General features: G+C 39.4%; 1 protein-coding gene across 1 annotated transcript in view; it reads right to left on the bottom strand.

Moving 5' to 3' along the window:
* Window positions 1-14,993, bottom strand: part of RPS6KA5 (ribosomal protein S6 kinase A5) — a 126,735-nt gene that overhangs the window by 91,538 nt on the left and 20,204 nt on the right. Inside the window, exon 2 of the mRNA XM_054715828.1 lies at window positions 58-129. Coding sequence (XP_054571803.1) covers window positions 58-129 — 72 coding nt within the window. The remainder of the gene's footprint in view (window positions 1-57; window positions 130-14,993) is intronic.

Raw genomic sequence — 14,993 nt, 5'->3', positions numbered from 1 at the left:
ATAGAAATAACAAGTATTTTTTTTTTTTCTTCCAAAAATAATTAACTCAAAACTTACCTCCAGTTCCTAGGACTTTCAGAAGCTCAAAATTTTCAATCCCCACCTTCTCTGCATGTCCTGTTAAATTTGCTAAAAAAAAAAAACAAAGAGAAAAAAAGAAATAATTAAAGGGATCAGCAACAGGAGGGGGCCCCACAGGGGCTTCTGAGACACCAGCAATGTTTTATTTCTTGACTTGAGTGGTTAAACCTATGTTCACTTTATAATTGACTAGCGGCCCGGTGCACTAAAATTCACGCACTGGGAGAGGGAGAGTGGGGTCCCTCAGCCCAGCCTGTGCCCTCTCGCAGTCTGGGAGCCTTTGGGAAATGTCCAACTGACAGCAGTCAGAAATCCTTAGCGCTGCCACGGAGGCAGGAGAGGCTCCCGCCACCACCGCTGCATTCGCTCACCAGCTTCTGGCTGAGTGGCCCTCCCCCTGTGGGAGCACAATGACCACCAGGGGGCAGCTCCTATGCTGAGCATCTGCCCTCTGGTGGCCAGTGCATGTCATAGCAACTGGTCCTTCTGCCATTTGGTCAATTTGCATATTACCCTTTTATTATATAGATTATATAGGATTTTTAAAGTGTACAGCTATGTTTTCTGTAATTTTCTGTATGCTATACAATAAAACCTTTTTTTGTTGTTGTTAATCCTCACTCAAGGATATTTTTTCCATTTCTTTTTAGAGAGAGTGGAATGGAGAAAGGAAGGGGGAAAAGGAGGGAAAGAGAGAGAGAAAGGGAAACATCAATATGTTGTTCCACTTATTTATGGGTTCATTGGTTGATTCTTCTATGTACCAGAGATTGAATCCACAACCTTGGTGTATTGGGATGACACTCTAACCAACTAAGTTACCCGGCCAGGGCTTATTATTTGTTTTAAGTTACCTTTTTTGTTGTTTGTTTCCACGTTCTTACTTTCCTGACTTTAAAAAGAATCATCTGAATGCTTTTTAGAATTTCATTTGTTTTCACACTGGCATTTTAGCTCTACCACTTTGATTAGTGTAGTTGTTTCTCTAAGGATTATAACATGTTTCTTATAGTTAATTCTGTACCATTTTACTTGAAATATAGAAGCCTCACAATCATCCTTTATGGCAGTGATGGCGAACCTATGACACGCGTGACAGCACTGACATGTGTAGCCATTTCTGATGACACGCGGCCGCTGAGGCAGCCGCATGCCGAGGATGAAACACTTGCTGCTCCTGAGGATGAAACATTTGCGAAATAATGTTTTTTCCTCAAAGTGACACACTACTGAGTTATGCTCAGTTTTTTGGCGAAGTTTGACACACCAAGCTCAAAAGGTTGCCCATCACTGCTTTATGGAATAGTTGTTATCCTATATAATAAAATCCTAATATACAAATCGACCAAACGGCGGAATGACTGGTCACTATGACACACACTGACCACCAGGGGGCAGACACTCAACACAGGAGCTGCCTCTAGTGGTCAGTGTGCTCCCACAGAGGGAGTGCCGCTCAGCCAGAAGCCGGGCTCACGGCTGGCAAGCGCAATGGCAGTGGCGGGAGCCTCTCCCGCCTCAGCTGCAGATGGGTGGTAAGGAGTGAGGGGTCCCAGACTGCGAGAGCCCCGGACTGCTAGAGGGATGCCTGACTGCCAGCTTAGGCCAGATGGGGATTGGGCCTAAGCCAGAAGGCGGACATCCCCCAAGGGGTCCCAGACTGTGAGAGGGTGCAGGCCAGGCTGAGGGGCAACCCCCCCCCCCGCCCCCAGTGCATGAATTTCATGCACCAGGCCTCTAGCATAATATATAGGATGATAACATATTTTATATGTTACACATTGCACAAGACAAAGTCACAAGTTTTGCTTATATGATACAATTTATAAAGAAATTAAGAGGAAAGATTGAGACTTTTGCATTTCTTCAGATATTTATCATTTTCTGGTGATCTTTTTCTTTCAAGAATCCAAAATTCCATCTGGTATCACTCTTCCTCAACCTTAAAGAACTTCTTTTGACATTTCTTGCAGTGTAGAAATATCTGAGTTTTCTTTTATGTGAAAAAGTTTTTTTATCCTTCATTTTAAGAAATTTTGAGATATAATTCACATACTATTAAATTCATCCTTTTAAGGTATATAATCCAGTTTTGTGCTTTTTTGCTTTTTTCAGTATATTCACAAGGTTGTGCCATCATCACCACTATCTAATTCTGGAATCATCTTGATACTTGAAGGATATTTCCTTTTAATACAGAATTCTGAATTGACAGGCTTTTTTCTTTTCTTCCAGCACTTTACATAAACATGTTCTTCCATTTACTTTTGGCCTCCATAGTTGCTGAGGTGAAATCATTCATTAAATGGATCCTTGCTCCTCTGTTTGAAATGTGTCTTTTCTCTTACTGCTTCCAACCTTTGCTCTTTATCTTTGGCTTTCAACAGTTTTGCCATCTGTGACTTGATGTGAACTTCTCTGGGTTCATTGAGTCTGGTATTTATTGAGCATTATTTTATCTGTACATTTCTGGTTTTCATCAAACTTGGGAAATGTTCAAAATTTGTTTTCTATCCCATTCTCTCCTCTCCTTCTGAAGTTCCAATTACATATATGTTGTATTGTTTGATATTACCTAAGAGGTCCCTGAGTCTCTATATTCATTTCCTCGCCCCACCCCAATATATTTTCTCTGTTCTTCACATTAAGTTCTATTGTTCTATCTTCAAGTTCAGTTACTTTTCCTTCTGAACTGTTAAATCCATGCGGTGAATTTTTAATTTCAAATATTGTATTTTTCATTTCTAAAACTTCCATTTGATTCTTTTTTTTCATTGTTTCTATTTATCTGATTTATTATTTTTCATTCACTGAGAGCATGTTTTACTTCATTGAAGATATTGTAAGAGCTGCTTTAAAATTCTTGTCTCTTATTGCCAGTATCTCATTCATCTCAGGGTAGGGCTCAGTTGATTCTTTCCTCTTGGGATATGTTCCATTTTCTTAATTCTTCATATGTAGGGTAATTTTGGATTGTACCCTTAACATTATAAATGTTTATTTGTGAAGACTCTAGATTATTATTTTTTCTCCAATGAGAGCTGTTTTTTTGTTTGTTTCAGCAGACAAATATCTTGGTTTGGCTCCTGTTTCTTAGGAGGCAGCTCTAGCCCAGTACAGATTTTTTTTTGTCTTTAGATGGGCTGTTCTGAGTCTGTTGTATTCATGCTTAATTCAGAAGTCACTCACAGATGTGTATACACAAAATTTGAGAACTCTCCCTTTTCTAGCTCTTCTCCTTCTGGGATTCCTCCACTATCTTCAGTGGTCAAGGTTGGCTGGTTTCAGTTTTCTAGTTTCCCTAGCCAGAGAGACTATTGTTTTTTCACCAGAGTCCCCACAGTTATGGACTGTACTTAGCTTGAAGCTGAAATCAGGGAAAAGGCAAAGTTATTTTCTATTGCTCCCTTCCTCCACCTGGACTGTATTAAATTCAGATTTTATAGTTTTGTGTTGTGTGTGTGTGTGTGTGTGTGTGTGTGTGTGTGTGTGTGTTGTTTGTTTGCTTTTTTGTTTTTTTTTTTTTTGCAAATGAGTTCTCTGGTAAGGGGTTTTATTCTGACATTATAAGAAGCAAAAGTCTGCTTATAATCAATAATAGTAGTTTCTACTTTAACTTCAACTACTGCAATAGCAAGTTAACTTCAAAGAGTAAAATAAAGTTTAAAAGGTGTATATAGGCCCATCTCAGGGATCTTGAACTTGATATCCATACGATTATTTCTTTTACATTACAGCTGTTAGGCAAGGTAAGTGCTTACACATCTATAATAATAAAAGCATAATATGCTAATTAGATCAGATGTCCTTCCGGACGACCTTCCAGACAAAGCCGGGGCTGCGAGGAAAGCCCGGGTTCCAGGTGCCGGAGGGAAGGAAGAACTACTCTTGGATGAATATCGTGAATCGGGCCTCTAGTATAGAAATAAATCAGTAGGTAGTGCTATTATATTTAGGCCTGGGAGGAATATTTATTAATTATAAAGGTTTTTTTCATTGTGTTAAAGACAAAACACATAAAAAGAAATGAAGACAGGATGCAGTTTCCTCAAAAAGTTAAAAATGGAACTCCCATTTGACCCAGTATAGTACTCCCACTTCTAGGACTATATCCCAAGAAACCAGAAACACCAATCAGGAAGGATATATGCACCCCTATGTTCATAGCAGCACAATTTACCATAGCTAAGATTTGGGAACAATCTAAGTGCCCATCAGCAGATGAGTGGATTAAAAAACTATGATACATCTACATAATGGAATACTACACTGCAATACTATAAAAAAGAAGGAACTTTTACCATTTGCAGCAGCATGGATGGAACTGGAGAGCATTATGCTAAGCAAAATAAGCCAGTCGGAGAAAGATAAATATCACATGATCTCACTCATATGTGGGGTATAATGATCAACATAATTTGATGAGCAAAAATAGATCCAGAGACAAATGGCAGGGGAGGTGGGAGGGTTAGAGAGCAACCAAAGGACTTGTATGCATGCATATTAGCATAACCAATGGACACAGACACTGGGGCAGTGAGGGTTTGCCTGGGGTGGGAATGGTTGGGGAGGGGGGTGTCAATTGGGGAAAAAGTAGACATATGTACAACTTAAGATAATTTAAAAAAAGAAAAAAATGATACCATATAGAATCCTAACAATGAGAAAAACATATTAAAGCATGTGAGTCTAGATGTCCAAATGGTTCTCATTTCTATGCTAGTATTATTTGCCATTGTAATTAGAAGCCTTCAAGCATGAAAGTCTAAAAATAAACCACATTTCTCTTCATTAAACTGTTAACCTAAGATCAAGAGCTCAAACATCCTAGCAACAATACTAATATTTATTAGAACAAGACTTAAAATATTTACATAATCTACTTCACACTAGAGGTGAAATAAACATCAGCCAATTACAGAAATCTTCTGCATGTCTGAGTCATTACACGCCTTAGTAAAGTCCAAACGAGTATTTTGATCATATGACGTGGAGTTATTACCTGCATGCCTTGGGCCTGTACTATATTGAGAAATAGAAGTTTCCAGTCTTTCTTCATACATGAAAGTGAATGGTATTTTATTGTGGTTGTAGGAGCTCCTTTTCTTGTGCCAGGTATGCCTCTGCCCATCTCCTTACCTAGTTCTCCCTAAAGGTAAGAGAGGTTACTAATCTGAGTACACGACAATACAAAATTCTGACTGGGTAGTAGCTGGAGTCAAACAAGATCTGTTTTTTTGCCTCAAATTCTGGCCTGGACTGAACCCTGAGGCCGAATGGCCATTCTCTTGCACTTCTCCACTATATACAGCAGTCAGTTAACTAAGCAGATTCAGAAGCTCTTTGGGGACTTGGTGTTTACTCACTAGTTTGTTCTCTCCTCTAACTTTCTAGCTCAGACACCTCAACATGCTGGTCCCAGGATTCTAAATGGTTGGGAGGGAAGTAGTCCTCACGTAGGGCTTAAGCCTAAACTGCACGTACCAATGCCACTTAAATTTACGAAGAGTTCTACACTGGGGTGCTGGAAGCTGGCACAGCTTTCATGTAATACTCCGAGTCCCACTGGATACTGTTCCTTGCAGACAGTTCCATTATGACTCTTGGGGGCTAAGAGTAGATTGGATGGGCAGGGTTTGGGCATTTCTGGATTTCTGACTATAATAGCTTAATTGGCACTAAAACCATACCTTCAACCCCTATATCCTAACTAAAATGATTAACTCCTTCCCACAGAGACAATGCCTAATGAAAACTCTTCACAAATGTATAAAATAACAAAAAATATCAACAAACTTTAAAAACTTAGACTAGAGCTATTTAGTTGGGTGCATAGCAGTATGACCATATCAGTTATTTATATCTGACATCTATTTTGAAGTCCACATCAAATGAGTTGTTAAATATTAGTAAACCTGGACTAAAACAAATATTTTTAAACTTTTCAAGGTCTACTTTAGGCCTATCTCTTATTGTTAATCAGCTTAGACAATCTCCTCCCACGAAAAGTATTTATAGTTCCTTTACATTAATGCATTACTAAGTTTATTCATTTAGAAAAGATAGGTGTGAACATTTTTAATGCTTTCACAAAGCAATTTTAACCATTTTTTCTTAATAAAGTATCAGAAACTATCCCATTGAAAATCCTTCACTTCTTAATTAGTGTTATCCTATAACACATACTTTCTGGTTAGGAAATCACTTTTAAGATTAAATTTAAGCCCTTTACAAGAAGTTAATAGATATTTTTTTAAGTTTGTCAAAACTCAAACAAATTTCAATATTTAGATAATTCCCTTTAGAAAAGTCTGAATTATTAATAGTAGAAAATAAAAAAATCTTGTATTATCAATAAATATAAAATACTTGGTTTCTTACACTATAACTAGATTCCTTCGACTGCATGTATAATATTAATAGGGTTATCTGCAATGTGGGAAAATATGACTAATGTAATTTTTAAAATAATAAATTTAGACTAACAGGATAATTGTCTTTTCTCCCAAATTTAAATAGCTTTGTTGTTTGTATTGTTATTGTTGTTATTAAATAATCTAGGTTCATGGTGGGGTTTTTTAAATAGACAATATGAGTAGGCCTAAAGTAGACCTAGGAAATCTCCCATATTCCTACCATTAAAAGATAGTTATTATTAATCTTTAGCAAATTCTTCCAGGATCTTAGCCATAAATCTATGATTAATAAATGGCTTCTCATTCAATTTTCTAGGCAATTCTATTACCAAATGTAATTCATAAATGCATATTACTTATGATCAACTTACTAAGTTGTGAGATATTTAACTTGGAACTTCCCACTCTTATGGAGGAAACAATCAGTAAAAACACATGATTAGATCTAATGAATCACTCGTGTTAAAACTAAGAAAAGGCTTAATTAAAAGCACTTTTACAATTAAAGTAGAAATAAAGAAAATGCTTTTGATGCCATTTCAAGTAAGTTTTTTATTATATGAGTAAGGCACTCACATACCAGATTTTATTCAATAAATTAATAAGTTATTAAACTTACAATGAACTATGAAAAATATAATTTAATACAAAGGAGTGTGGCTTCTGTGGACATTAAGGGGAATATCATTATTATGCAAAGCTTGTTAGAAATGCTCATTGAGAATACAGGCTCTCATTCAGTCATTTCACACATACACGGAGTGCTTACTAACACCTGAACAGGTGTTAGGTCTTTAGCAGTACAAGATTTGAAATGGCAAAGGTGAAACAACAGCTAGGGAATTCTGAGCTAGAAGAATAGCTAGAGCAAGAGCCTAAGTACGGTAAGTATTTTAGTTAAGTAGGGAATAATAAGAGGACTGTTCTAGTTGGCTATTATTGGTTTACTAGAGGCCCGGTGCACGACATTCGTGCACTGGAGGGTGAGGGGGGGGTGTCCCTCAGCCTGGCCTGCGCCCTCTACCAGTCCGGGAGCCCTTGGGGGATGTCCATAGCCCTCTCGTAGTCCAGGACCCCTCGCTCCTTACCGCCCGCCTGCTCATTGCTCCTTAGCTCGGCTCTCTGCTCCTTAGCGCTGACGGGGAGGCAGGAGAGGCTCCCGCCACCACTGCTGCGCTCATGAGCCGTGAGCCATGAGCCCGGCCTCTGTGGTAGCACACTGACCACCAGGGGGCAGCTCCTGCGTTGAGTGTCTGTCCCCTGGTGGTCAGTGTACATTACAGCAACTGGTCATCCCACTGTTTGGTCGATTTGCATATTAGGTTTTTATTACATAGGATATGGGGACATCAGTACAAGTAAAACATCAAATAAGTACATAAAACTTGCTGATTCAAAACCTGGAATGCCAAGTTAATTAGTTTAATTGAATCCCTAAACAATGCTGGGTCCTGCCAAGATGAAAGTAAGGTTTTAGAAAAACTACTCTGGCTATAAGGTGCCATGTGGACAGAGCAAGGAAAGACTAATGCTAAATGATGGTGAGGTTACTGCAATGAACTAGATGTGTGTTGAGAGGGTCTGGTCTGAGTAGAAACAACAACTGACAGAATTTTGTTGAAAGGGGAAGTTGAAAGGGAAAGCTGAAAGGGAAGTTGTGGGGTTTCAACACTGATTTGGAGGTGAAGGCAGGACATCCTGAAAGGGCTGCCATGCAGGCCGTTCTAGACAAGGAACTTAAGTTCTTCGGAGAAGACAGAATGCTGATGGGGTTCAGGTCAGGCTACCCCAAAGAGAGCACCTTGGCATACTGAGTTGTTTTAAGCCAAAGGACTCTGAGAACAGCATGTGCAGGAAGGACTCTCTGACCTTCGCCTGAAGCAGGTCATAAGCCCTTCCTGTGCCAGCTGCCCTCCCTCTACCCAGAGGAAAAAGCATCCTTATCTCTGAAGACAAGGGACACAGAGAGGAGTCTGAACAAACAGGCCTTCCTAAATGTCCCCCAGTTTGCTACATTTACCTCAGACCCTTTGTCCTATCATACCCCTTTCCACAACTTTCCACTCTTAAGCAAAGCTAATATGAAAATGCTCAGGTTTAACCGTTTCTTCGGGTCCTTTCCTTATGAAGGCTCCTGTGTCACAGAAAACTGATATTATATAAATTAGTGTATTTCTTCTTGTTAATGTCTTTTGTAACAGGGATGCCCATTGAGAACTTAGAAAGATAGAGAAAAAAGTCATTTTTCTCCCTTAAAATGCACAAGGATTTTAGGAGATGGACAATGACTAAAACTTGTAGAAGAAAGGCCCTCAGGAGACCACCGGAAAAGGTAAGTCTTAACAATGATGAGGAGTGGGGATGCAAGAAGAAAAAGAGCCAGAGAAATGGTTAGAGAATGAACAGGACATAGAATCTAAGAAAAGTCAGGATGTCTGATAAATGATTATCAATGAGGTTAAACTGTGGTACAATGAGACATGTATAGCGTGCCCCCAAAAATGTATACACACACTTTGAATAATTATAAGAAGCAGTGTTTATTAAAATACATTTCATTTTCAAAATTGAACTATCAGCTGTTACAGTGTTTATACATTTTTTGGGGAGACCTTGTATATTTTATCTCTGTCCCTAATTCCTAGCATACAACTCCTGAAGTTTAGGAATCTCCAGAGTGGTGTTGTGTCTTTTGTATGCTAGTGAGATAAAGGGTGGCTTGGAGCCCAGCCCCTAGATAGCTTCAGGATGGGTGGCTGGTTGCTAGAGAAAAACCTAGAACTTTCAGCTCCCCCCCCCCCGCCCCCGCTCTAACCTTCTCCTGGGGGGGATTAAACTAATCAGCAATGGCCAATGATTTAATCAAGTATGTCTCTGCAACTTGTTCCCTGAGCCCATGCAGCTCAACTGGCTCACTTCTTCCATGGCTCACTTCTTCTACTTCTGTGACTTTCTAAATAAACTTTTGCTTGTATTTGAGTCTTGGCTTTGAATTCTTTCTCAGCCAGAACTCAAGTACCAGGGTTGCTGAACCAAGATCTGGTATAACTCCACACAAATATTTCATGTACTTATTTGTATTCCCACTGTAAGTTGAGAAAGTGTCACTTGGGTTTCTACATCAGTCTTTTGTGATTATAATTATAGCTATATGCATGAAATCAGAGCACAAAAAGAAACCAACAACATAATGATCCAGTATTAAATCCTATTTGCTATCATCAAGGAACACATCATTAACAGCAATACATATGATACTGCAGTAGTATACTGTTACCTTGTCAATGGTTTTCTGATTATTTTTTCATTTCAGAAGAAAAGGAGAACAATTACAAAAAGCGACATTGTGAGATTTAGTTGTAAATGCAACAGGAAGAAGATAAACTTACAGCTGTTTCAGCTGAAACCAAAATAAGCCATAATTTGTTATAAACCGAGGATCTACAGAACACCATCAACTTCTAAAACTTAAACATTGTCTACACAAAACCTCGTCCAATTTTCAGGTATTTTTTTTTCTCTTTGAAACAGTAGCTCATCAATTGAAAAATAAATAAGTAAAAGGAAACAAAACCTAACAAGATAATCAAAAAGTTCCTGTTTTTGGTAAAGAAAGGAGTTTCAGTCTTGGCCCAAATTCCCTATTCCTCAATAATTAGTTTCACCTTCCCCTTTCTAGCACCTTCAGTATTGATGAAATCAACATTAACCTCTAATTTCCAAATACTGGTGTGAAAAAGATCACATTTATCTTTTTAAAACTTTTCTTTTATTATGATCTATAACAGAGGAAGTCTCAGGGGTGGAGCGATTGTAACCCCACACCCTAATACTAACTATCCTCCTCCTATGCATTCATTTCCAGTTTTTTCTTGTGCATGTATTGTAGTTATTAACTGGGACATGTCAGTTCTTTAAAATCTAAGCTAAATGGACTCAAAGCCCACAGAGCCAAAGCCTCCCACTCCCCCAAGGTTCCTATCAATTCCTAAGAGAAGGGAATTAGAGGTAGGATTATTCTTTTTAAAAAATATATGTTTTTATTTATTTTTTTAGGGAGAGAGGACGGGAGAGGGAGAGAAGGTAGAAACATCGATTGATTGGTTGCCTCCTGCATGCCTCCTACTGGGGGTCAGGCCCGCAACTCAGGCATATGCTCTGACCAGGTATCAAGGCAGGGACTTGGTGCATGTGCAACAATCAATCCACTGAGCCACGCTGGCTGGGCACAAGTAAGGTTATTCTTCATCTCTCCATCTTCCACTCTTGGGGGAGGAGGTCATGACCTCACCTCGCTCTGGGCCTCTCATCATTTTTCTGACTTTTCTCCTTTTCTCTCTCCCCTTCCCTATTAGGAACAAAATCAACTAATCTTTCCCCTTGTTTCCTGTCCAGCAGCTTCCCTTTTCTGACCTCCTGGCCACTGCTACCATCCACACTCACATCCCTAAGTGAAGTTGATATTAATGCAACCCCCAGGGCAGTTCCTGCCATATGAGGAATTCTGGTGCCCAATGCTCTGATAATACTTTTTTTTTTTTCTTCTTACCTATTTCATAGGTTTTATGTAATCATCATACTCTACATATTACTACAGAGTCTACTTATTTAACGAGTATTCTAAATGCTGACATGTATCTGATATTGTGCAAAGCACTGGGCAAGACGGAAGCAGACACACTCGGTGACGCCAAGCAGTGTAGTGCAGGGTCAAGAGAAGACACTCAGGCCAGTGAAAAAGCCCCAAGGTATAAGCTCTATGAGAGAGGTAGGAGGAACAGAGAGACCAGGAGAGCACAAGAGAGCATCTTACCACATCTGAGGGTTTGGGGAAGTTAAGTGCTAATGGACAGCAGGGCAGGAAAAAAAGCCTGAACATCAGAAGGAAACACATACAGAGAAGCACCAAGAAGAAGACGGATCGCAGCATGCCTAGGAATCTGCCATTGGTGCAGGCGGGTAATGCAGGCGAAGGAAGGGGGAAGAAGGCACAGAAAGACACAGGCAGGAACCACTTCGTCAAAGACTGGGTCAGGTCTGAAAAGTGCCTGCTTTGTTCTGAAGGCGATGGGAGCAACGGAAGACTTTAGGCAGAGGATAAAGATGAGCCATTCGGCACCTTAGAAAGACCACCAGCAGTAGTGTGGAAGGAGAACTAGAAAGGAATCCACATGGGAGACAGCAAAGCCGAGAGAGAGGTTGGTGCATTATTCGAGGCCAGAAACAATAAAGACGCTACACAAAGGTACTGAAATCAGGGAAAGAAAGGAAAAAGTAGGTTCCCTGATACATTATTCACTAATACTACTAAGAGCAAAGTGAAAACATTGGAAATTTCTAAAATTATTAAATTCTAAAAAGCTATCATGCAATCTTTAAAGTTTAAAATGATAGAAACCGTGAGATCAGAAAGTGCTCAGAGTAAAAGACAAGTTAAGATCAATTTTCAAAAAGTTTCACATGAACTGTATTCATTGGCCAAAACTCTAAACTGTATGCCAAAAAGAATGAATTTTACTGTACATAAATTATACCTCAATAGAAAATAATTACTAGTGCTATAAAGAATCATGAAAACATTTTAAACATGAATATTATAAAGAAACTAGAGGCCCGGTGCACAAAATTTGTGCACTGGGGCAGGGGGAGGGTCCCTCAGCCTGGCCTGTGCCCTCTCGCAGTCCAGGAGCCCTCAGGGGATGTCCGACTGACAGCTTAGGCCCAAGTTCTGCAGGGAGCAGGCTTAGGCTGGAAGTTGAACATTCTTAGCGCTGCCAAGGAGGCAGGAGAGGCTCCCACCACCACCGCTGCACTTGCCAGCCATGAGCCTGGCTTCTGACTGAGCGGCACTCCCCCATGGGAGCGCACTGATCACCAGGGGGCATCTCCTGTGTTGAGCATCTGCCCTCTGGTGGTCAGTGCATATCATAGTGACCAGTCGTTCTGCTGTTCAGTCGATTTGCATATTAGCTTTTTATTATATAGGATGTTCAGATTCAACAAGGATTTTCTTAATGTTTATTTGGTTAAGTAAATGTACTTACTTATCAAAATTAATGCTTACTGTTTAAAAAAGTCACATACTTCTATTTGGCAATATAAAGCTTCTAACATTTATTTTTCAAGATGCATGGATTTTGATACATCTTACACTGCATCAGCTAAGCACATTGTTCTTCAACTTTATAACAACAGATTATTTATGTATTCTGAAATGTTACAAGTCCTTGCCATAATAGCAAGTGATTTAATAGTGTATCATTAATATGAAGCTGTGTATGTATGGACTTGGTGAACATAAGCTTTATGAATTAAAAATAACTATGTGAAATGTCTGTGAGATTTTCAAATGATGATGGCCAAAGGACAATAAAGAATTTTACTATAGTCAGATTATTTGAAAATCCACTGTTTATTATAAAATATAGCTTTAAAAGAATAGTCAACTAGAAAACTTCATTTCCAGGCCATGCCATATGACTGAAGTTAATATACACAAAAATGTGAAGAAAAAAATAATTCAGGGAACAATATAGCACATTAAAAGTACTGCATAGAAGTTTTTATGACTTATTTTCAAAAGCAAGTTCCTTTAGTGTTAGTTTATAATTATGACATGATAGTTTAAAGACAATTATGCTTCAAACCAAAATCTAGACAAAGAACAGAACGGCATTATTTACACTCGCATGGCTTTCCTTATTCTTAAATTGATACCTTCATTTACAATAGAAGTCATGCTTCAGTATTTTGGCAAGCAAAAAAACCAATAATAAAAACTCAAACCATTACAGCATGGCAAAATTATTTTGGTATTTGTTGATATATTTTAGATTATACCTTCCATGCAAGCAATAAAATAGTTTCTAATAGTCCAAAGTAACATGCCAGAGGATCAGATTTCAACGTGATGTAAGAAAACAGAGCAGCATTTTGTTTCTCCATAGTCATAACCTCATTTTCCCACTGCAATTCTATTGTCACCTCCACACTTAATTCTATTGTGAGAAAGTACTTTATCAACACCCTTTCCTTTTCTCTATTTCCCAGACTACATGCTGCTAATAGTGCCAATTTGGTTTCTATTAACACTTAAATGTAGCAGCTTTGAATCAAGTATCAGTTTGCAATAATGTGTGCTTACAACTATAAACTTTCATAGGGCTACTGCCAACTCGTTTTACAAGAATAATCCTACTCTTTAAAAATGTTAATAGTAACTCGGAGTGAACTATCTAATTTCATTCTATGAACACTGGGGACCAGAGAAACTAAATTCATCCTGTCTTGTCCTATTCTTCCTCTTCTACTTCAGTTTTAACTATGTTTTCTCCACCACAAGTCTGGGATTAAGAAGAAAAAGGTCAAGGAGTGCCCTGGAGGGAATACAAGCCCTAGAGCTCTACAGCCCCATGCCACTCCCCTTCTGTCCCCTCCTCTGCTTATTTCAAACATGAATTGCGTAACCCATTCCCCTGAAACCAAGTTAAGCAATTAACACTTCTAATTTTATGACAAGGGTATCAGCACAATTATGTTGCCATATAAAAAGTTACAGCATCTTTTGTGCTTCTAAACATAATTATAGTGTTCCCTGGCCATTTACATTTTTTGTTTTATTTTACAACTAGAGGCCCAGTGCACGAATTCATGCACGGGTGGGGTCCCTTGGCCTGGCCGGCAATCGAGGCCTATCGGAGATTTGCCAGCCAGGGGAAAGGGCTGCGGGAGGTTGGCTGTGGGAGCACACTGACCACCAGGGGCAGCTCCTGCTCTGAGCGTCTGCCCCCTGGTGGTCAGTGCACATCATAGCAACAGGTTGACAGGTCGTTCGGTCGTAATGGTCGCTTAGGCTTTTATATATATAGATTATTTCAAAGTTGCAAAAATAACAGACAACTTCCATATTCATAATCAATTTTTAACATTCTGCCATATTTGTTTTCTCCTACTCATACACTCAGACACACACATACACACTCACACTCATAATACTTATTTTTTCTTATCTACTTCAGAGTACTTTGCACACATTATGCATCTGTACCCCTTAATATTCAGTATGTATTTCCTAAAAATTCTCTTACATAACCTCAGCATAAAATCCTGCGGGGATCGGGTTGAAACCAGCTCTCCAACATCCCCTGAGGGGTCCCGGATTGCCAGGCCAAGGGACCCCACCGGTGCACACATCCGTGCACTGGGCCTCTAGTATGCCTATAAAATCTTTGGTTAATCTCTTCACCCCCTCCCTCCTTTCCTCTAAGATTCATCAGTCTATTCCATGTTTCCATGCCTGTGGTTTCCACTCCTGTGTTGAGAATCTGCCCCCTGGTGGTCAGTGTGTGTCATAGCTACCGGTCAGACAGTAGCTTAGGCTTTTATATATATAGACTAGCAGCCCGTTTGCACGAAGATTCGTGCAATAGACCTTCATTTACCTGGCTGCCTGCACCAGTTTTCTGCCGGCACCGGGGACCCAGGCCTTGGCTGTGG

The sequence above is a fragment of the Eptesicus fuscus genome, chromosome 5 (assembly GCF_027574615.1).
Source record: "Eptesicus fuscus isolate TK198812 chromosome 5, DD_ASM_mEF_20220401, whole genome shotgun sequence".
NCBI lineage: Eukaryota > Metazoa > Chordata > Mammalia > Chiroptera > Vespertilionidae > Eptesicus > Eptesicus fuscus.
The sequence above is the reverse complement of the archived record's forward strand: the minus strand, read 5'-3'. Positions and strand labels throughout refer to the sequence as shown.